Below are 24,240 nucleotides of genomic sequence, written 5' to 3'. Positions count from 1 at the left end.
ATGAGGTCCAATTCATGTGGAAACAAAAATTATTATGGTCATTTAGAAGGAAATAAGTAATTTCTAGGCGGTGCTGAAACTACGTCAGTACAAGCTGCGATGCTGAAGAAGATTCCAATTAGTTTTTGTAATTCAGTCGAACCTCCACTAACAGCCACCTCTGTACAACGGCCACCTCGAGCTCTGAGCAACGGCCGCTATTTTTCGTCCCGGCGGAAGGTCCATATAGGACTCGAATCACTCGAAGACGAATCACCCAGAAACTGATTCGCGCTTACTGATTTTAGATTTCACTGGTATTCGACTATCATTTCAACCCGTGAAATATTATATTTGGAAGGGTTTCACGGTTCGGCACATGTCTCTAAATAAAAATACATTTGTTCGCATCTTATCAATGTTATTGCCTTAAAACCCCACTCAGATGTAGTTTAGTAATCACATGCTATAGTTATTCGTGGCAGAATGACAGATGACAAAAATTTTCAAAGGATTTTTTCAGTTGATTTTAGCGACTCTGTCGACCGTTGAATTTAGAGATTTATTCTGCGGTTGATGATTTAACGACTATTTGCATGCGAAATAACGTAACTTGGTTACGATTGGTTCATAAACAATGAAAAACTGGTCCTGTGCCAAAAAAGCGTGCACAGGTTTAGAACAGGTGTCGTAAATACTAGCTAATACTGAAGTCCTACAAAAACTAAATTCAATCAACCTTAACGTAAAAAAATCTATGGATCATAATAAGCCGATTAAAAACTAGCACTTTCCAAGAATAAGCAAACAGGTATAAATCACAAAAATTAATCGTCAATAAGGGCTAGATTGGGCCAGATTGGGCCAGATCGAGTAAGACCGAATTCCCAAAAAACCGGAAGTTTAAATGCGCTCCTGGTTACTTTAGCACGTTACACTCACTCACATTACACTTGTTGGGTTCGACAGTAAATTTCTTCACACTCTAAAACAAGTGTCACCAGGCTGCCCAATCCAGGGGGGTTGTGTCACGCAATCGCGTGGTGCTTGGAGCTCTGCCAAGCATCGCGTGATGTCTGGGTTTTCTGCTACAGTAGTTATTTGTCTAATTGATCGCTGCCTTTTCGAGAAAACGCAAAGAAGAAAGCAGGAGTTAGCAGAGATGGCCCGCTCTGCTTCGAGTCTTTTAATCAATGTAAACGATCTACTGAGTTTACAAGGAGTGGAGAAACAAAGAGTTGAATTCAAGAAAGCGTGGCACAGTAGAAAAGAAGGTGGAACGTATTGGCAAATTGTTCATACAATTTGCGCCTTCGCGAACGACTTTTACAATGACAATGGCGGATACATAATTATTGGCGTGGAAGAAAAGGAAAACTGGGAAGATCAAGGAGATGATCGCCAAATCATTCTTCCGCCACTAGGTGTTCCAGGAAGGGACCTAGATCGAGTACAAAAGGAGATTTTGGGAGCGTGCCGAGCAAACATCAAGCCCGAATACTTCCCCATCCTGTCACCTGAAGTCGTGGAAAGCCTGGGAGAAAGAAAGCATGTATTAGTGCTTTGGGCCATGGCCTCCGATAACAGGCCACATAAGTGCAAAGAAAGCGAGAAAGGAGACCATCGCTTCTATATAAGGCGGGGAACAGAGACCAAGAAGGCTTCTCCAGGAGAAATCGATGATCTGCTGTACCTCAAGAACAAGATTCCATTTGACGACAGGAGGGCTATTGACAACTCAGGTAAGAGAATTTATCAAATTTCAGCTCTTAGGGAACGGCTTGATAGAAAGATGGCAGCATCTGCCCAAAGCTGTTTTTATGTTTTTAGTTCGGGAGACTTTCTGAGCCGAGCTAAAAATGCCCGGGAAACGTTTTAACGGAAATATTCTCGGCGCCAAAAACTCATTCTCGCTGACGTACGCTAGATAGCGCTTCTGTCTCAGAAATTAGTTTCTCTTGGAGAAATATAACCAAATTCGAATACATGAGTTACTATGTCGACTCAAAATCGAGAAAAAGTTTTCGTAGTTCACATTTTGACTTTGAGAACCAGGCTGGGGGAGAGCCAAGAAGATGGGGAGTGTTAATAATATCTTTTAGAGAGTCAATTGACACGGTATTTCTATGGCAACCATGTTTCGACGGGCTTCTCCACATAGTGGTTTGAAAGGATTTTCATCATTTCATGAGATTTGTTGTTGTTTTTTTTTTTACAATATTGCAATCATTATAGCATTATTTTCTATTTTTGACAAGTGTGTCATATATATATTTTTTTATTAAATGCAATTGTGGCTTGACAGTGGTAATTGACATCATGATAGAGAAGTGGCCTCCACAGAAAAAGTTTTTAGAACCTTTTTGTGCAGGATTCATTATAAACATAGCCTAGAGTTTGGATTCCCAAATAACACAGCATGCTTCTCGGGCAGGTTACACTTGTATTGACCAGTGACACTGTGACACCAGTGATACACATACATGTAAACAGAGGGTTGGGCTATCCACAAGTTGCCTGCAAATTCTTTTAAAGTTGCTCAAAAAAGGTCAGAAGTTGCTTTTTGTGCACGAAAGTTGCTCAAAAGTTGCTCCAAAAAAACAAAAAACATTTCGTCACTCTCTTCCTTTAGTTGGTCTGGTGCAAAAATATGCAAATTGTAAGATTTCTAAACATTCTTGTGCAATTTTGCCGCATAGCCAGCATTGCTAAATGACTTTGTCCTCAATTAAAACCAAAAAATGTATGAGTAAAGACTATGCATCAATATTAATCTTGTAAAAATTCTTCACCTGAGACACTCAAGTCAGTTGAGTGTGAAACTTCATCCACTGACCTCAGCTGCTGCATGCATCAATGCACCCACCAATCACCTGCCCCAGGGGGAGGGGGATCTGGCTCCTTTTTCACAGGAAATTCATAAATTATTCACTAAAACATTGTAAAATGTGGGAGGAAGCAAAATTTAATCCTTGCAATATATGTTTAATCCTTTATTTAAATATTGGTTTTATTTAAACATATAAAAAGGCATTCAATCCAATGGCAAATAAAATTTTTGGTTCAATTCAATCTTTTAATTTTCATGATTCAATCCAACACCTGGAATATTGATTCAATCCAATACCTGGAATATTGATTCAATCCAATACCTGGAATATTGATGCAATCCAATACCTGGAATATTGATGCAATCCAATACCTCGAATATTGATGCAATCCAATACCTCGAATATTGATTCAATCCAATGGCTCGAATATTGATGCAATCCAATACCTCAAATATTGAAGCAATCTTCCTGGGCCGTGTGCGGCCAACAGGAACGAGAATAACTGAGCACTAGAGAGCACTGAAAACATGGCAGGTGAAGGAGAACTAGAGTTAGAAGTCGAGTTTCCTAAGTTTCTTGCAGACATCTTGGATAAAACGGAAATAATTTTTGAGAATTTTGACTCAGAAGTTGCAGAAGCGCACGCTGAAGTTCTTGATCAAACCATTAGTCTGCTTAGGTAAATGAGGCATTGCTACAACCCAGACACAAGGGACAAGGAAAATTTAGATTCCATTGCTGCCGCTTTTGCAGATGTGCTCAGTGTGTTGCGTCGCAGAGCTATTACTCTGTCAACTGTTACTGCGGATTCCATTACCATAGAAAGCGAAAAAGAGGAAATCATGGAAGACCATTTCTTAAAATTCCTGTTGGGGTGCTTGAGAAACTTTGAGGACTAGGATTCATCTGGACAACGATGACAGAGATGATTGGAGTTTCGAGATGGACAATTCACAGAAGAGTGACAGGGGATGGCTTAGAAGGTATGAGGGGTTTGGACAGCTGACCTGATAAGGAACTGAAATCATTCAAGAGTACATTTCTAACCATGGGAGCGCTACTGGATATAACTTCATTGCAGGTTTCTTTAAGTCCATTGGGTTACGAGTTCAACGGAGAACAATAAGAAAAAGGCTAGCAAAATTAGATCCCCAAAATACTGTCTTGAGATGGGGTGCGTAAATTCGCTTTTGCATCTGGATGGACATCACTCGCTGATCCGATTGAAGATACTAATTCACGGCTATATAGACGGATTTTCTTGGAGAATAACGTTTTTGAAATGTAGTGCCAACAATAAAGCAGAAACAGTTCTTGAATTGTTTCTGGATGCCGTTAAGAGAGACAGAGAATTTTGGCCTTCGAGAGTATGAGTAGATCATGGTGTTGAAAACGTTGGTATGTGCGATACAATGGTGCAGGTTAGAAGAGAGGAGTGGGGCAGCTTCACTGCAGGGCCATCAACACAACCAACGAATTGAAAGATTGTGGAGGGATGTTTTCTGTTGTGCTTCCCACTTGTACTTTTACACTTTTTATAGTATGGAATTGTCAGGCATCCTTGACACTGATAATTCAGTGCATCTTTTCACCTTACACTTAGTTTTTCAACCAAGGATAAACCAAGCTCTTTGCCAGTTCACTGAAGCTTTCAACCACCAAAATGTAAGAACAGAAAAAAACTGGTTGCCATACCAAATGTGGCTTAATCATATGATGCAGCCTGAAAACCCCCTTTCAAATGGAAAGTCGTATGATTTTGAATACTATGGTGATGATCCTGATGGTCCAACTCCATTAAACAGTGATAACAATGTTGTAGTTGAAGAAATTGACCTGGGACAACATGATTCAGTGCAGTCATTTGTATTGCAGAGACTAGATCCCTTAAGAGAATCAAGTCAAATGGGAGTAGACATCTTCCAAGATGCTCTAGGACTTGTGAGAGTTAAACTTGGGCAACTGACAATTGCATAATACTACATGTGTGTGGGCTGGGTAAAGGAGATTATGGCCCCACTAAAGTGTTTTTCCAACTCAATTCACAACAGAAAACCTCACCCTGTATCAAGTAAATTATTTTCTCATCTTTCTTTTCATTGATATACAAAACTCAGAAACTGCTTGAATTACAGAATGCCTAACTTCTAGTTTCACAACTAAACTGAAGAGAAATCAGGGCATTTCATAAATGCCATGTGCACTACTCTGCCTTGTAGATTTTTCAGGTGCTTATCAAAACAGATGTCAAAATGTTGCAAGGTTAATCTGTTATCTTATTTTCAAAAGTACCCAGGACACAAGACTAACTTCTTGGTGCAATGGTGTAATGGCTACTAACAGGTCTCATGTCATTAGCCAAAACTAACTTTGCACCAGCCAGCCTTTTTCATACACAGTTTCACTGCCTTTTTTATAAGAGTGGTCAATCTTGGACATTTCTTGTTGCATCTTGTAATAATAATACCGATATCCGACATATGTTTTGATTGACGTGTAATTTCATACTCTACGATAATTGAATATATCAACCACGTTCCTGTATGATTACACCCAGAGTAATAAATGCTTTGAGCTAGTCAATATTAGGCCCGTTCCAAACACCACTGCATTCATGCTGTGAACCTAACTGATGAGGTAAGTATGGCAGAAGAGCGGCATTTGAATCAGTTTGGTTCGGCAGGTTAAGTATGGTGTGGCAAACAACATTAAATTCGGCAGGGTCTGTCGCACTATGCGACGTTGGAGCGGCAGCTGATTCATACGGCTTTCTCCTCATGTGTCGAACCTAACGCATAAGTTACTGTAATGTATTTTTCATGTAATGGGACTCATGATTGGCTCAAAATTGAGTGGCGTGACCAGTCATGCATGAAGCTCAAAGTCATCTCTAAAAATAAAGACAACAAAGTACCAATATGCCTTCGATTTATGAGAAACGGGACTGTATAAGCGAGCTTCTTTGGTGCAAATTCATTTTTTGCTTTTTTGTCATGATAATAGCCCAGCTTATTAGATTTCCCTTTAACAAGTCGATTTAACTGGGAGAAAACCTGTCTAAATACAAACACTGAACCTTGAGGTTGAATTTGCTACCCTAAATATTGCTATAACAGCATGATAACAGCGAATTGTTAGTCACAGCTTTTCTATTTGGACAGAGTTCTTGAATTCAGAACGCATATTTTCTCGTCGAAAATTGTTACCACCGGCTTCCTGAATTAAGTTCGACGCAAGTATGCCGTCTGAACCAGCTGTCGCTCTAAAGTCGCTCTAAAGTCGAACTTAATCAAGTTTGGTTCGGCACATGAGTGGAGCAGCGTTTGGACCGGGCCTTACTTCTTCAGTTGTTTCCTACACCTTAAACCCATTTGTTAAACAAACCAGTTTATTACACATCTAAAATGTTAGTAATAATCACTAAGAAAATTTCACTCCCACAAACACGAATCCTGCTTTTCTTGAATATGCTTATGTTCAATCTATGATGTACTTCTATCGGTGTTGCCATTTTCTTTTCTCCCTTTAATAATTAAATATTTATCATATGCTTATTAAGGCAATTATTTCCATGAAATCCACTCATAGTTTCCCTGTTTTCATTAGTTTCTATTCTCTTCAGTTTTACTTTGTCAGGATAATTCTCAATCCATTTCATCATGATTGTCACAATGGCTAGTGAAAGTGCAAAATCTACTATTCAAAACTGAAATGTGTGGCTAGTTGGCAGTAGTGTTAGCCTTGAACCCTGGGTACCCGATAATATTCACAACAAATTCGTGCAATGTTTGTCATAGAATATCAAGAAAAACATCGTTTTTAGGAAAGAAGTACCACATATGGGTTAAATAATGCAAAACATGAGACAACATTGAAAAACTTAAAGCACATCCCAATGTTCAATGATTGCTGTCTTATAAAATGTAAAGGTTCTTATTTCAAAAATAACATAAAGCCAGGTTTAAACGAGCAGTTTTTGTGAGAAACATGTTTGACTGTGTACATGGCACAGCAAAAATTTTGTTTACAGTTCAAAGTTTAGTGTGCCAGTAATGATTGGACAGCAGAAATATGCACAATACCAAAGACCAATGTGGTAGCAAAATTTGCCACAGTTTATGTTATTTGCCACAAAAAGCTGGCACACACAGCTTTTAATAAACAAATATGTTTGTCACATAAAAATTGGTTAACTTACATCTACAAAAGTAGCAGTAATAGAATCTAAATTTTCCGTGTCCCTTGTGTCTTGGTTGTAGCAATGCCTCATTTACCTCAGCAGACTAATGGTTTGATCAATAACTTCGGCGTGCGCTTCTGCAACTTCTGAGTCAAAATTCTCAAAACCTATTTCCGTTTTATCCAAGACGTCCGCATGAAACTTAGGAAACTCAACTTCAGTTCTAAGTCTAGTTCTCCTTCGCCCACCATGTTTTCAGTGCTCTCTAGTGCTCAGTTACTCTCGTTCCTGTTGGCCGCACTCGGCCCAGGAAGATTGCTTCAATATTTGAGGTATTGGATTGCATCAATATTCGAGGTATTGGATTGAATCAATATTCCACGTATTGGATTGCATCAATATTCGAGGAATTGGATTGCATCAATATATCAGGTATTGGATTGAATCAATATTCCAGGTATTGGATTGAATCAATATTCCAGGTATTGGATTGAATCATGAAAATTAAAAGATTGAATTGAACCAAAAATTTTATTTGCCATTGGATTGACTGCCTTTTTATATTTATTAAAGGATTAAACATATATTGCAAGGATTAAATTTTGCTACAAATGGCTTGCCATAAGGAAGGCCAATTTAAGCACTAAAACCTGCTCGAATTTATCATAATTGATAGAAAACTAGAAATTGCTCAGAATGTAAAAAGTTGCTCAAATGTTGCTCCAAATGTCAGAAGTTTCCAAAAAGTTGCCAAGCAACTTGTGGAAAGCCCTAACAGGGTAATCAACACAGTTCTGTGTCTTTGCATGTTAGCTGGCATGGTTCTGAATGAGCATGGCAAATTGACTGGGGGAACTCCCATATAAACAGGATGGGGGTGCTCATTGAAAAATTTTGAAAAGAACCCCCAAGAGGTACCAAGATCCTGTTTTGTGGGCGTGGCTTGAAATGTTTTCCACCCTCAAGAGCTACCAATTCTAAAACAACACATTATCTCCTGTCATATTGTTTTTGGTCAAAAGATTATCAAGGTACTTCACAGGTATCGGAAGCTCCCCGGGAGCCGTGAACATTATCATATTACATTGCATAACCACCTTTTTTCCACCTCTAAGAGGTACCAATTCCAAAACAACACATTAACTGACACTGACTTTATTCGGCTCAATACCACAAAAGGTACCATGAAAGCTTCCGCTGTGGACCTTTTCAGGCTGAGCACCCTAAGAGGTGCCAAATCCACTTTTTTTTAAACCCCCAGAGGATATGAAGAGCACCCCCGTCCTTTTTATATGGGAGTTCCCTCCCAACCCAGGCAAACTGATCCAAAACTGAAACCAGCAACAGAACCATGATCACCCCCACTAAGATAACTCAAATGTCCCCTAAGGCTCTCACTGGTTCTTTTTACACATTCTTACACATTACACTTCTAAAGAGAAACATCCCTGTCATAAAGTCTCTGTTTTATAAACATTTAGCAAAAATGCATTGTGCAAAAGTAACATTGCTAACTGAATGGCCAAATGTCTTTAAAAAAGTCAAAATAAGTTTCAATTACTTTCCCAGACTCAAGGTATCGTGGTGTGCATTTCACCAATAAATTATTACTGGAATCTGAGTGCAACATGCAGCCTGTTCAAAGTGTTCTTACATGGTGCGCTTAACAAAATAATTATTGTTTGTCTTCTTTTATTTTTCAACACCCTCTTCACTATTGTATTGATCTAAGCGTATCTTTCACTTTTATTTTACTTTCGAAACAGAAACTGGCAAGCAGCTGTCTGAAGACAACATAGACATAAACCTTGTGAAGACCTTTTTGAAAGGCATTGGCTCCAAATTACTAGAACAGGATGACAAGGGTCCAGTCTACCTGCTCGATCGGTTAAACCTATTAAGAAATATCGGAGACAAAAGGGTTGGTGGCATGCTTAAGCCAGTGTGGGTACCCAGAAATGTAGCCCTGCTGTTCTTTCACCAGAAACCACATGAATTTTTCAGAGGGGCAAGAACTGAAATTGCACTGTACACTCATGATGATGTGACAGATGAAGTGCCGGTAACTGGACCAATTGACCAGCAGATTGATGTGGTCTTGTCTTTCATATTAAAGAGAACAAAAGAAGAAGCTCGCCATGAGTATGTCGCCTATCCAGAGCGAGCTCTTCGCAAGGCAGTTGTGAATGCCTTCTACCATAGAAGCTATGAGCATTGCCACTGTGATCCAATTAAAATTCACATCAAACCAAACTGCATTGATGTCATTAGTTATCCTGGTCCTAACCCCACTCTCAAGGAGGAACACTTCACAGAGGGCAGTGAAGTTCCATGTGTGCCATCTAGAAACAGAAGAATAGCTGAATTCCTCAAAGACAGGAAATTGGCTGAAGGTCGGTTCACTGGAGTTAGAACCATTTTCAAATCCATGAAGCAGAACAAGAATCCAAAGCCATCCTTTTACTTCAGTTCAGAACACTTTCATGTTCGTCTTCCTGGCCATCCAAAATACATAGCCCATTCGATTCTTCGAGATGTTGACAACCTCTGTGCAAAGGGAGAAAAAGAAGATGCAGTGCAACTTCTGAAGAAATTTCTTGATAAACATCTTTCTGACGAAAATTCATCCATATGCTCTGATATGTTAATTCGTAAACTGCTTGAGCTGCACGAGAATGATGCAACCCACCCAAATGTTCAGAAATATGAAAGCTTCATCTCTGACAAGCTTAAAGAGACGCATTCCCCTGATCACAGAACTTTGCAAATGGTGTGTTGCTGAAGAAATGCAGGACATTTCAATTGGTGTTGCATTAGTAAAGAAGCTAGTAGAGGAAGGAGCAACGTGTGAGGATCTGCACTCTGTCATTTCAAAAGCAGTTGCTTTGTGCCAGAAGAGAAGTAATGATGGGCAACAAGTGTTGGAGGCTATCCAAAATGCTCACAAGCTGTTTGAGGCAATGGGTGATTTAACTCAAACAAATGCCTATGTAGCATTCCAATTTGCCTGCTGCAAGTTTAACCTATATGTGAAGAAAGGTCATGGAGATAGGCAACGTAAAGATCTTATAAGCTACCTCAAGGAAGCTGAGGATTATGTCCATAAGGCCACACAGCTAACAAATGATGAATACAAGCATCACTTGGCCATGCAACATCGCCAGCTTGGCTACATCCACTCACAGTTATGTTTAATCCAAAAGTCAACGGAGGAACATATCATAAACAACTTTGATAAGGCTTGTAGATATAACCCTGAAATCAGAATCAGCCCGGTCTTCATTCCACCACAGTACCGTTCTCAGTACATGCCCTCAGGAAACTTGGGCAGTCCAGTGGCTGACTTCTCTTTTGTGTTGTAACAGAACATGACAAACTTGTGTTGTGCAAAGTCATAGTAGAGGCCTCTATTTAGGAGGTTTGAGCACTTTTAATTAATGGCAAATCACTTTGCTTGCCAGAATCCAAGTGAGATGACAGACCAAAATAACAAAGAAAACACTACATACTTCTACTTCATCGTTTTACAGGAATCAGTTTAGTCTGACTTCGCTCTTTCTCGTTTTCACAGCCAGTCAAGTATGGTAATTATTTCTTGACCTTTGCATGAGTTATTTTTCCTCACATTTACAAAATTAAGGCAAAATGATACACAAACAAAGCACATTATATTTTGCCAGATAGCCTTCGTTTTTGTGTTTTATTGTACCATAATCTTGTAAAGTACATAGAAAACAATTTATATATATCCAAATGGTAAACAAGACATTAAGAATTGTTTGTGGAACTATACAATACATGTATGATTCAACAATGCCCAATGCATTGTAAGTGGTTTTAGTATAACAATGTAAGTAATACAAACATTGTATTGAAAGAGTAGTGATAGTACCGTAATAAAATTATAAGTAATAGAACATAATGTAAGTACAGAGCATTCTGTACAAGTATCGTAATGTAGGTGATTTAAGTATCGCATTGTAAGTAACTAGTGTTCTTTCTGTGGAATTATAAAAATAATGAAAAACCAGGTGGCTGGCCTGTTAATTTTGAGAGAAGGGGAGTAGACTAAGGGTTTTTTCCTTTACTCTTGGCAATAACATTTCACTTTTCCATTGTAGGAATTATTTTTGGTAATTACTGCCAAAAAGGTTACATCTACATTCAGTATATTTAAATTTAGCTTGGTTGTGAGGCCTACAGGATACACAGTTAACAAGCACAAATGTTCACTTCTAATTTTCAGGTCCTCTAGGCTTTGCTATCAAGCTCGATTTATATATAGCTAGAGTAGCCTATTTCCCCCCCTCCCCCCCATGGCTCATAACTTAGCAGAAAAAGATGAGATCTTGTTGAAGTGTCTGTTAACTATGACTGTGGTCTGTTCATGGGAGGTCCCACGAGGAAAGAAAAATAGACACTGCAATAATTCAACATTGTTCAATCAGTAAACAGCCAAGTTTGAGCTGTACTGTAGTTTCATTTTGAAGGTAAAGGTATCTAGTACTGCAGCAGTGAACCGCAGGAATGGCATGTACACCCACTGTTTTTTCCAAGGTATTCCTTGCTGGGAAGACAAAAAAATTCTGCCAAACGATTTTCATGTACACCTCTCATGACAGGTCTATCTCAGCTTACAGATAGCTTAACACACAGAATTCTTAAGGTGGCTGAACACAACTTTTCGGAACCATGTTTATTCATAATTTTTCAAACCCCAAAAAGGCAAGATGCAAGCACAGTCTTTGGTAGCCTCCTTTCCAGCTGTTATTAGGGTAATCTTGCAACACTTGGAGAAAGCATTGCATGACAACCCTAATAATGGCTGCAAAGGAGTCTTAGGTGGTTTGATAGTTCAGATGATGATGATGTTGTCATGGCAACATGATCAGATATACAAAATTGGGGTTTGATCATTTATAGAAAATCCAGATTTTATCATCATTTGCATGCAACAACCATGCAACTGAATGCTGTCATGTTAATGCTATTTTAATAATTTTAGTTTTACAGAGATAATTTGTAATTATACTTTGTGTCCTTAGTCAAAGTATGACAGGATTATTAAGAATTCCCTCTGTTAAATATTTATTTCAGGATTTTTTCTTCAAATTCACTTACTTATTTCCGGCAGTATTTTCTTGCCAAATTTCACAAAATTCTAGCAAGTGGTTCTTGAGCAAGAAAGCAATAGCAGCATTCAGTCTTAATTTTCAAACAACAACTCATGCACTGCATTTAACTGGGTTCTTTCAATAATGAAGAAAACCCTGAAAAATTGCTAAGTTCTTTGCATCTTAACATTTGCTAACAAAAATTTAAACCTGTAACACAGTGTCATTTATGAAGAAAATTCGCACAAAGACCCTTGGCATAGAACAAATAAACTCATTGATGTAATGGTGACATGTTTGTTTTGTTTTTGTGATTATTGTGCTTGCACTGAATTGCATTTAACAAGAGCACACCAAAACTGTCTGTGAAATGCCCAGGAGCTCTTAGGGAAGGTTTCACACTATTGCATAACTTCAAACAAATTTATATATCTGATCATAGCTGCTGTTAGTAGAGCTACCAAATAAGATCTGACTGAAATGTCATTCACTGAGATCAGGTCGAGATATTAATATTCATGATCAGTGTCTCAGCCCAGTCCAAGAGCATTGAAATACACTACAGCTGTTGGCAGGTGACTGCGGCCACATGGACACACTATCAGATATTTTATGCAGTTGTACACAGCCATAATAGAGGTGAATAAGTTGTGGATCTACCATAGATTTACTGTAACACACTAGTACCCTCTGTGGATCACATTCACACAGTGAAATCTAACATTCGAACACCACTGGCTAATGCAACAAAGAGTGATGTTCTGTTGAATGATAGTGAATACACAGGACTGAATGAGTTCCTTCCAGCATAGTACATCTGAAAAAAGAACAGCAACCACCACACTTCAACCACCAACTTCTAACAGAGAAATGACATCCCAAACATATATGCTCATAAGGACTACATTAAACAGGGTTTCTTGCTTTTTTAATGCATAGTACATGATAATCACAATTAAGCTGTTACACTTGTTGACAAAAATATTCCTGTAAGTTCACTGTAATCATAAAATCATAAAGTTTAGCCAGGTTTCTTTCCATGCATGACTAATAGTTAAAAAATAATTATCTCAATGGTAAATTACTTCTGATTAACGTTCTTAAGAATTCTTAATAAGGCCTTATACATTTCTAAACTCCATGATATGACAAGTAGATTTGTAACACAAAATGAAATACTGTTTTAATTAATGTATGCTCAAAAGACTATTCTTACCTGAAGACACTTTCTAAATCTCTTGTCCCATATTCGGACCTAAGAAAAAAAAAACGGTGTGGAGACTTAAATTAAATACAATAACGTCTCCAAAAATAATAACTCGACCAAGCTCTAAAATCTAAAATCGGACCACATTGACAGGGTGGAACACTCAGTGGTTATGCCAGAGGGTGCTATTTTGGTTAATGCAAAAAAGAGCAACATGATATAAAAGAAACAAACCATCAGCCAAAAACCCACTAGCACGAATGAGTTTACTACTGACAGAAGCAAAACTTTCACCTGTCGAGTACCCAGTAAAGTCAGTAAACATGTTTATTCTTCTGTACCAATTCAGGGTAAGAATTTTCAGAAGCTGATGTCATATGCATTACTATTATATAAAGAAGTACTAAAACAAACAGATAGAAGAAATTGCTTCACCAAGAACAAACAGCAAATTATATACAATGGAGTGTCCTGGGTGAGCAAGATAGATCCATCTAGCCGCCCACTAAAGTAGACAAATGCTACCCAGGATTTCAGTCATCTTACTTGCTCAAGGTGCCAGACATAACAATTACTTTACACAAACCCAGTTCAAGGTCTATACTGTAAGGTGCAGACCATGCTTTTCCTCTTCAATAAATTTGGGGCCCAAGTGTGAAATGTACAGGCAATAAATCAAAGGGGAAAAACCAGGATTGGTAACTTGAAGTATGAATAGAGAAGAAGAGGTAAGCAAGATATGTTAAATATCTCTGTCGCGCCTCTAACAGGTGAACAGGAAACCATTTCAAGTCACAGAGAATGGCTTCAAATGAATGATGTCAAAAGCAAAACAAGTCAATTTGAAATTGTTGCTTAGTTATAAGCATGTTTCAAGACAAAATGTGTTATGTATTAATTTTATTTTCCATGAACATTAAGAAAACCTGGCAATAAGTCACAACACATTTTGGTGACAAAATCAAAACAGCATGTCAAATTTTAGGGGGCCATACAGTAGAACATGGCCTGACCAATCCGAGTGCATAATAATTGAGAGATGTAATGATGTAACTTACCACTCCATATCTGTTGGTTCCACTGATGACCATCCACTTTCTGTCAGAATCAACACAGTACACTACTGAGTCATGAGGGTCTTCCCACGTCAAAACACATGAGGAACCACTAAAAACATACAAACCATCATATAAGTGAAATTAAGCAAATCAATGGTACACATTGCACCAAATAGAAACAATGATGACCTAAAAACAGTAATGCATAATTATGGTTCACAATGTTTAAAATGCAGTGTTACAACTTATAATGTTATCAACCTTTTCACTCCGAGAGTCAAACCGCCACGCTTTACAGTTGGGTGTTTAAAAAAAAACTGCAATGCACTTACAATGATTACCATATAAAATTTACTAAGAATCACATGGTAAGAATGGTTATAAATTGAAATACTAAATATTTTGAGTAGCTTGAATTACTACAGTGGTTAAAAAAAAAAGATTACAGTTAAGTGTTAAACTGTATGAAGTGGAACTATCCTTTCAAGTGTATGGATGATGCAAGTAAGCAACCTGATGGAAATCAGTGATACATGTAGCTATTGAAAAATACTCTCATGAATGTAGTATTGTTTATTTGCACTGTACAAGGTGGTTCTAGGATTTAAGCATGTGGATCAAAAAATTAAGTGTGCAACCGATCAAACAAAGCAATTTAGTTTTTTAGGACAGTAGGTAGTTTTGGTAGTTTTAGTAGTTTTAATTATTGTATATTTTATATTTTAGATCTGTGATATTTGTATTTCTTATTTTAGATTTTAATACTTTTTATTTTTATAGAGGACCTCCCTGAAAACCATGTATTTACGTGACGGGCGCTTCCTCTTTAAAGATTGTTTTTATTATTATGCAGAACCTGCAGATGTGACTGTCAGTCATAAAATTGAAAGCAGGGTGAAAGCTAGTGTGCGACCATTTAAATGAAAGATATTGAGCAGTGCTTTCACATGGTACATGTTAACTATAGAAGTACTGCAGTAAGACAGGAAATTACTGCGTGGAGGGGGGGCAGGGAGGGCCAGTGGTTAGTGAAGATGACTCTTGTCCAGAGTGGTACATCATACTGTAGTTACAGCTTGCCCTGGTTTTCTTTGCACCCAGACTTAGTAGTGTTTTAATACACATACAGTCCACAATCCTCAGTTAAGGTCAAGTAACTGGTACCTGTGATCACAAAGTCTTGTATCCCACAGTCTTACATTAGTGTCATAGCCACAGGACAGCAATGTGTATGGTGTTTCCCACTTAATTCCACGAACTCCTGCTCCTGGTCTGATCGTCCCTGACACCAAGTTTGCGACGAGCCTTCCACTACAGGAATGAGGAAGTTCTCATGTTAACACATGTCATGAACAAGCCCTGCAATATCAACACTTCAATCCTGAAGGGTCTTAATTACAAAAAAGAATTATTGTTGTTGGCACTACAAATTATTATGATAATCAGAGGCCAATTAATTACTTTGAGCATTTTGAGGCAATGCATTGAGCTCCTCGGCTCAAATTTTGTATGGTGCGAAAACCTCTGTTTCGAAGTCTTTTGTAGTAGCTATTTCAATCTGTGATAATCTGAGCAACCTAACTTGATTTCAAAACAGATATAATTCTTGTAGATTCATCCAATTTTAGGTTAACTTTGGCAATGTTTCTTGAAATTTGTGTAACAAGGAAAAGTTCTTTCCCTGCTGCATTGTATTCCTGGAGAAGAAAACCCTCCTCTCAAAAAAAGCAAACTGAAAACATTTTAGTATCCATACGTGACTGGTTATCAATAAAAACTCTGTAGAGAATCCAAAGTGCAATATGAAATCATTACTCTTATTCTACATCATAACTAAGACAGCATTCTAAGCAAAGTAAGTACTGCACATTCTGTTTATAGATATGCTTGTAAAAGAAAATAAGAGTAAATTTATTTTGTGGAGTTGCTTCAATTCTCAGCATGGCGCCTACGCGGCACAAACTTTGTAACTGACATTTGTCACCTCACGATGCGAGGTCAGAATTTCAAAATACAGCAGTTCTAAGTTAAATGGCATCTAAAGCAATCATATTGTAACCATTTTTACTAGTAAATTAACCTAAATTAAATTATATTTGAGTCTGCAAAATGCCCCAACTCCTTTCGATTTTTCTGATGCTTTCTTCAGCGACAGAATCAAAACAAAAACAAATGCTCACAATGCATGCCGTTCGAAAGAGAGTCTTTAAATAACTAGCAATTGCTCACCACTAATTGAGGACTCTATCTACAATTAGAAGAGTGATAAAAAGCGAATCTATAATACAAATTAAATAGTGATAAATTGGACCTAATAGTAAATCTATAATGAAAATCAAAATAAAACTTGTTTTAGGACTAGCATAGTTTACAATTTGTGCAATTATTAATGCATTTCTTGTAGCTGATCTAATAATTAATGTCTAACTTGATACGGAAGACTATAGCCCTTCAGTCCCTCATATGATGGTTATCACTGTTTTATGAAGTGACTAATGTTTTAATTTGAATTACTTACAAAGTATAGCTAAATGTAATGGCTTTTCACTACAAATTGCATTCATGATTTATTTCACATGCTGTACAAATAATTGCTGGCACTGCGTGATCAAAGTTGTTTTGATGCATAACCATACCCAAATGCACAGTTAGGCAATCAGAAGCTGTGTCTACTGCGCTGATATGGCTACAATATTGTGGTCACTTGGCCAAATTTGGGTACAAAAGAAGCCTCAAAATTGCTCCCAGATGATCAGGTTACTGGACTACGTTTAAGGTTGAGGACTTAGTAGATAACTGAGCCTTGGAGTAACAATTGTCTACATGTAGCCAGGTCGCATACCTGTCAATATCCCAAAGTTGTAATGGTGAAACACCCCCGGTATGACCACTGCTTCCGCTTACTACGCTCCTGATGTGTAGAAATATACAGGTACTATTATGTTTAATATTGTTTGAAAAACAAACATTTTGCAGCAATCAAGCCTGCTGTTCACAGGTTTATGAGGCATGGAAGTTTGCAAATTTTGGGTGCTTTCAATTTAAGCCACAATTACAGAAATTTAGGCTCAGAGGCAAATGGCAAACATTGTTTTGGTTCATTTCCAAAACATAAGGCATTATAAGCAAATTTTATCTCCAGTTGCAATCGCAGCACACATAAGATAGATATCATTTATCAACAACTGCAACATGATTTTTTATCAAAAATCAAAAATGACCAGGTTCAGGAGACATTATGCAACAAAAGCAAGTTACTTGAATTTGTATATCCCATCTGAAGAGGTCACATCCACTAGTAAGACTGGGCTGGGTTGTTCGAAAGCCGGCTAAAGCTAACCCAGGATTAAAAGTTAATCAAAGTATAAATTTTTCTTCTATAAAAATGTTTTTCATTGCTTGTGTTTTGTGTAGTTTGAGATTCTTCAAACTCAAACCAGAAGAACAAACAATACAAACAGAGAACAGCACCCAAAAGTTACAAAACTGAAATCAAAATGTTCAGTTCCAGAAAATGTCCATACTCCCCACCCCTCCAACAGAAGGGATTGGAATTTCCTGGGGGGTGGGGGGTTCTGCAAGACCAGCAATGTATGAAGATCAATCGGAATTTCCAGAGGGGTGGGGGGGGGGGGGGACTTAGAAAAATTCCCTTCCGTGGGGGAGCTATGGATATTTTCTGGAACTACACAATTCTCGCTAATCCTGGGTTAGCTTAATCAGGCTTTGAACAACCTGGCCCTGATTACTAGGGACCCAAAGATGCAGTACAGTGTGATATTTATGGTTGTATAGTGGAACATGCTTACCTTGTACTTGGATTGAGGGAAACTGCCCAAACGTTATCCTGAACGTGAATGGTGTGAACACATGATTTGCTCTGTTGGGACCACACCTAGAACAAAAACAGACAAAAAAAAAACAATTATAACATATATGCATGCGATCACGATACAAAAGAAGCATGACAACTTGGCATAAAAAATCTGCATTGCATGATAAGTGAATCAACATTTCTGTTCTTGAGCTCTATGATTTGATACAAAAAGTGTCACTTTTATTCAAACCATGACAAGAACTCAATTACATGGTATTAAACAGTATTAAAATAATGGTAATTTTCAGGGCTTTCTTTAATGTTTTCAGCAGGAAGGCAATTGGTTTTCACAGGCTGGCAATCCTTTTTGAACTGAACTTCCTTTATTTAACTTTCCACTAGATGGTCAAACCAGGCAAGCAAAATTGGCCTCACAACTGGTCAATTTGCCCAGTGTCCGGCCCTTAATGAAACCCCTCAATTTTAATTCTTGGTCATGATCAATGTACTTATTCTTGTTCTTTACAGCTGTTAGACACTAATTCACATTAATAAAAAGTCACAGATTACCCTGAATACCATTAACAAGCTTTGAAATAAATACATGTGTAACTAACAGCAGAGGGTTCTAACACAGTACGTAATAACAAAACTTCACAGTAGTCAAAGCATAGGTTTGGACATTGTACCTTGACAGTTTTATCTCGTGATCCTGTGACAATCACTTCACCAAAGCAGTCCACACTGTGCACATCAGAGGAGTGACCAAGATACAGGCCATCACATAGTCCTGTCTTCAGGCTCCATGTGCGAATGGACTTATCCATACCACAGGTCACTAACTGACCTTCAGTGATCAAAAAATTACTGACATCACCCTGGTGATCACTGAAGGTCATCAATGGTTGCCATGATGATTGGCTCTTGGTACGTTTGCTTTTCTGATACAGGATTACATCAGCAGCTTGTGCCACAAACAGTTGCTGAGGTCTTCCAAGTTGAATCCATGGCATTAGGCTTAAAACAATTAGAACAAAGGTAAATGTAACAAGTTTGCATACACAGCAGTTGCTTCTTTTCTAAGAGCAGGAGATGCATGTGAAAGCTTGGGGCATGAGGAGGGGCAAAATAAATTGAAAGGGAGGAAAGGAGAAAGACAGAGACTGGTTCTAGAGTTTTTGCAGAAACTCAGTTCATGAATTCACATATGGAAAGAATCTTGATAGGACAATAGTGGTTTCATGAATTTAACAAATATTTGAAACTACTAACAACAAAGTTTGAGAGTCAACAAATGTTTCTTTGGCCTGAAAAAATCTATCAGGCCTGATGACGTGAGCTTTGCATAAATCAGTGGTTTGATTCTGATGTAGCTTTTGCTTGATTTTGAATTATTACACACAAGGGGGGGGGGGGGGGGAGGGAATCACAAGAGATACATGTACATGTACTATATATACACTGATCTCTGTGCAGAGCTACATGTACATTGTCAGTGTAAAATTTGTCAAGTAGAACATGAGGCCTCTCAATCAGGGGAAGAAATTTTGAACAGAAGGCACATTTTTATGGGACACTGGTTGCTTTACATTTCTCTGAGAGAACTGGTTGGGATGACCACTGAAAAATGGTAAGATCTTCACAAAATCAGCAAACCTGCAAAACAAGATAGTGCTTATAGTTTATATTATTATTTGGTTTGCCATTATTGTTTTCACTTGATGAGGGCCTGAAAACTGCCAAATTCAGCAAAAGGTAAGGAAATTTCTGACGTTGCATTCTAAACAGTATTGTAAATAGAAGTACATGTACACATACCTCTGGAGGAGGTCTACAATTTCTGAATAGATTTTCCACAAAAATTATTGTTCCATTTGTATGTGACACTAAAAATTTCTATATCTTTTTGGCTAAATGGTTTAGAAGCCACTGATAGTCAGTTCAGACCACAACTCACTTGCATTTAAACTTGATTAGACTTCTGTCCTTACAATATCCATGTGTCCAGTTCCACGAGACTCTACATAACTCCTTCCAGTTGAAGCCACACCTGAAACGTTAAAATTTCAGGATTTTATACACATGCCAGTCATAAATTACCATAAGTCTAGTGATGGTAGATGTCTATTCCTGGTCCTGGTTGTTTGAAGGCTGGATAGCGCTATCCACCAGATAAAATGCTATCCGGTGGCTAGATTTTAACAAAACAAACTGTGCTATCCACTGGATATAGTAATTTATTCAGTGGATAGCACTATCCACCTTTCGAACAACCCTGGCCTGGGGCTTCTTTCTTGAACAGCCTGGAAACTTTTTGGGCCCGCAAAGCCATTTTTAAACAGAACGGTGTATACGCCTGAAACTTCTTGTATGACGGGAACTTGTGGTCATATTAATAATATGTAAATAAAACAGCTTGGTAATCATAAGGTTTGAGATTTTGCTACGGCTTTCTGGATGTAAATACTTTTCGCGACCTTTGAGAAATGGGCCCCACAATACCTATATGGGTATGTGCCACCCAACGGGGTTGTGATTTTGGGAGTCCTGATATAGAACTGAGTATCCATTTCAAGATGTTTCCTAGAACGGGGTATAATATTGCGAATGTATGAAAGCTCATCAAATTATCAGCAACCATTTGAAATTATTCATAGAGAATTTGCATTAAAAAACCCTTAATGAACAAATCAAACTGTTGCGTCCTGTGTTTCGTGCGGTATGCTATCGTAAGGCTATTGAAATTTACAAAATTTATAGAATGGGGTATTAAAAATTGAACTATATCTAGAATGGGGTATCATTTTGAATGCTTTCTTTTTTTAAACAGGGTCCAAATTTGGAAACCTGGGTAGCACATACGTTGTACCCACCCAAATCATACCCAAGTACCACCCCCCCCCCCCACCCCCAAGGGGATGTATTAAGCATTCATAAATTTTTTTTTTTAATATTGTTTTCTTTTTTAAGAGAGATTGAAACTGGCTCAAAAATGTACACATCTCTAATTGGCTACATTATGCAAATGCTGTAGCAATATATATGACTAGTTTTACGACTAACAACAGCATTGATCAAAATTTCACCCTTTCACGTTAAACTCAGTCAAAGTGCTTTTTCCTGTATTCCCGGTATAATCAATCAAGCGTTCTGAAATCAAACTCAATCGAACTCAATCCACGAACTGAGTTCCATTGAGTTTGGCAATCGAACACCGAACTATGTGTGAGTTTGATTTCTGAACCAATCGAACTCAATCGAACAAATCAAACTGAACCGAACTAAATCCATTAAATTGTGGGTTCAGCAGTCGAACTCAATCAAACACAATCCAATGGATTGCGTCCAGTTGTTCAGTGAATAAATTCGCTTGAACAAAGATTATGTTATGTGGTCACTGAAGTAACTTGAGCCTAAAAAAACTAGTCACTGATTTTCAACACCAATTTTACAAAAAATCAAGAGTTCAGAAATCAAAAGTTCGATTTAGCTCGATTGTGTAATTATTTTTGTGTGAGTTCGATTTGGTTCGATCGCCGAAATGAGTTCGATTCAGTTCGATTTAGTTCGATTGGGTTCGATTGACTATGCCGGGTGTATTTCTCACCAAAAACTCAGTGCATGTGTAAAAACAAGTTTTACTTACTTCCTGTCTGAAGGATGGACGTTTACACAACGCAGAGCAATTCTTCTCCAAATGGAATCATCTCTCGCCACACGGTACAGATTCTTGCTCACACGAGATAACACACAAAGGCTTCTTCTGTAGCAGTAACCCAAAATGGCGAACAACACATCATCAGGCAACGTGTTCAGATTAAGATTTATAGCGCATTCTCTCTCTTTCTGGTCTAAAGGCATCCGGAAATATCAACTTTGAACAATACAGAAACAATCCTTTTTCAAACAACAAGTTCTTTGTGAGTCTCATACTAAAGAAAGTGAATTTTTCTCCAATAGTATCAGAAGCACAAAAGCGGAGGCAACCATGAACACACTAACGGTGTCCAGTCTCCCACTGACTGATTTATGGTGCGGGATCGATTCGGGAAATGTCTCGACAAAATGTCTTGACGGGATTCGGGATTTTTGTTGTTGTTGCCAGTCTGTTAGGAATTCGGGAATTCGTCACGACCCAAATAAAACGTTTTTGCAGCCAAAGCGAATCGACCAGGCGAGCGCTAAGTGGTGCCACTTTTCAATCCAAACCAGTTATCTAATTGAAACTCAGTGTCAAGTAATTGAGAGACAAGCAGACAGCAGACACCACCTGAATATAGCGTACATAAAACCCGCATACAAGAACCGAGAATTTTCGAAGTCAGGCTGAACAGGTTGTTATATTTTAGGGTAGTTTTTCACAATTCAGGCTGATTAGCTAGGTTCTTAATGACCTTAATAGGTTCTTATTTTTCAGGAAGTTGTATCCATATATGTACAAAACAAGGTGTTGGGATGATAAAACAATCACAGTCCAAGAAGAGCTAAGATGAACATCAATACATTTCTATATTTTATTTTATAAGATATTTAGATTTTAAATCGTCTACATTGCACTGTAGCTTTATAGAAAACATATTTCTAGGGAAAATCCAAAACACTGTAAAATATATATCAAAGCAAACACAATTATGTGCAAATTATGTATACAGAAGTTTCTCACACAAATAAAATCCAGAATTTGGACCACCCAAATTAAAGTTATTTTTTGGTATAAGAACCTATTTTTCTTTGCCAGGCTGAACAGGTTCTTATATCTTCGAGTATTTAAATGCCAAATTTCAGCCTGTAGGTTCTTAAATCACTAGGTTCTTATATGCTGGTTTTTACTGTATTCTAAATTAGGCATTTTAGCAGCGTTTCTCGTAAGCAGTACCCTGCAGTTCCTGTTTCGTTATTTTTAATGTACTTTTTGGGAATCTCTGGGATGACGATGAAAAAATGTGCGGGATGAGGGATAATTCCTCGTGAAAAAAAATGTAATTTTTGATGATTGAGGGACGAATTAGTCGGGAATTATTATTGTAGATTCTGACGGCACGTTGGAGAGACTCGCAGTGCATCACGGGATGCTTATGGACCATTTAAGGTTTTGGCGGGAGATTTAAGGTGGCTGAACACATGTACAGTTTTTGATACCTGCTTTTCATTCACCTTTTTCTCTAAAACTCTTGATCCCTAGGTCGTCAAAAATGGCAGCAAGCAAGTTAACAACACAAACTTTGTTTTTTTGATGGTTAAGCTGACAAATGTGCCATTGCCATGGCAACATGAATAAATATAAACAGGCCTTCAAAATCGGTTTTGTTTAGTTGTGGAAAATCTAGTCATTAGATTTTCTTTATAATTTGCATGCAACAGGCTTGTAACGATTCTCACAAGTTAACACCATTTTGCTAATAATTTAACAGAGAGATCTTTATTTATCCCTTGTTGACGGTTAACTGGAATATCTAGAATTATCTTTGTTAAAGTTCAATTATTTTCAATACTCCAGTTAATTATTTCCTAAAGTATTTTCGTGCCAAATTTAGTGAAATTCTAATGAGTGGTTCTGGAGAAATAGGCGTATTTCTGAGAGTGCAATTTTTCATTCAATCACAATCTTTTGACTTACTATGCATGCGTTGCATTTAACTGGGTTCTTTCAGTAACAAAGTAAAAGTTGAGAATTGCTGGGTTCTTTGCATTGTTACCTTTTCTAACATACATTTGTAATAAAAGACTAAAGCCATCAATACACTGCGTTCAATTATAGAGAAAAATAGCTCAGATAGTGCGGGTGTTGAGTAAATAAAATGGTCGCTCTATTGACGGCATGTTTGTTTTTTGCAATCCTTGCGCACATGCTGGATTGCATCAGCAAAAGCACGCGTGAAAATTGTGTTCAGCCACCTTAAGTCATTGTAGGCCAGTCAGTGGTTTATTTTTAGGATTATGTTTGAATTTGATCAACTTGTGTAAACAATATTGTAGAATACCCTTTCCTCAGGGTCTTGTGCTGCTGCATTAGAAGAGGAATACGTTTCCACATATTTTTTGGCCTCATATAAA

At 37.8% G+C, this 24,240-nt stretch overlaps 1 protein-coding gene and 1 pseudogene across 3 annotated transcripts; one reads left to right on the top strand and one right to left on the bottom strand.

Annotated features, from left to right (window-relative positions):
- The first annotated feature begins 1,018 nt into the window (after positions 1 to 1,018).
- LOC110055885 (uncharacterized) lies at positions 1,019 to 11,020 on the top strand (annotated as a pseudogene). Its single transcript, XR_016207231.1, has 2 exons — positions 1,019 to 1,721; positions 8,757 to 11,020. The product of XR_016207231.1 is annotated as an uncharacterized LOC110055885 (transcript).
- Positions 10,657 to 22,331, bottom strand: LOC110041739 (F-box/WD repeat-containing protein 4-like). 2 transcript variants are annotated; one of them, XM_089289681.1, is made up of 9 exons: positions 21,833 to 22,317; positions 20,144 to 20,236; positions 18,876 to 19,203; positions 18,179 to 18,264; positions 17,212 to 17,280; positions 15,534 to 15,680; positions 14,370 to 14,478; positions 13,321 to 13,359; positions 10,657 to 12,921 (listed from the first exon to the last, which is right to left on the bottom strand). In XM_089289681.1, exons 1-9 carry the CDS (start codon positions 22,045 to 22,047, stop codon positions 12,808 to 12,810), a joined length of 1,200 nt encoding a protein of 399 aa, XP_089145807.1. In that variant the 5' UTR covers positions 22,048 to 22,317; the 3' UTR covers positions 10,657 to 12,807. The 2 variants fall into 2 exon arrangements, with proteins under 2 accessions (XP_089145807.1, XP_089145814.1); XM_089289688.1 differs by lacking the exon at positions 20,144 to 20,236 and having other exon boundaries at positions 21,833 to 22,331.
- Positions 22,332 to 24,240: the final 1,909 nt, after the last annotated feature.

This window comes from Orbicella faveolata, unplaced genomic scaffold (assembly GCF_042242905.1).
Source record: "Orbicella faveolata isolate gen_17 unplaced genomic scaffold, um_ofav_v1 contig_1, whole genome shotgun sequence".
Taxonomy (NCBI): Eukaryota; Metazoa; Cnidaria; class Anthozoa; order Scleractinia; family Merulinidae; genus Orbicella; species Orbicella faveolata.
Note: the sequence above shows the minus strand (reverse complement) of the source record. Positions and strands in the feature narration are given on the sequence as shown.

Bases quoted from the DNA above. Each gene is read 5' to 3' on its own strand.
- LOC110041739 (XM_089289681.1), bottom strand. From the start codon at position 22,047: ATGCCTTTAGACCAGAAAGAGAGAGAATGCGCTATAAATCTTAATCTG. The intron at 17,281-18,178 runs GTAAGCATGTTC...TCTACACATCAG, and splicing joins TCCCTCAATCCAAGTACAAG to GAGCGTAGTAAGCGGAAGCA. The intron at 15,681-17,211 runs GTATGCGACCTG...TCATTCCTGTAG, and splicing joins CAACTTTGGGATATTGACAG to TGGAAGGCTCGTCGCAAACT.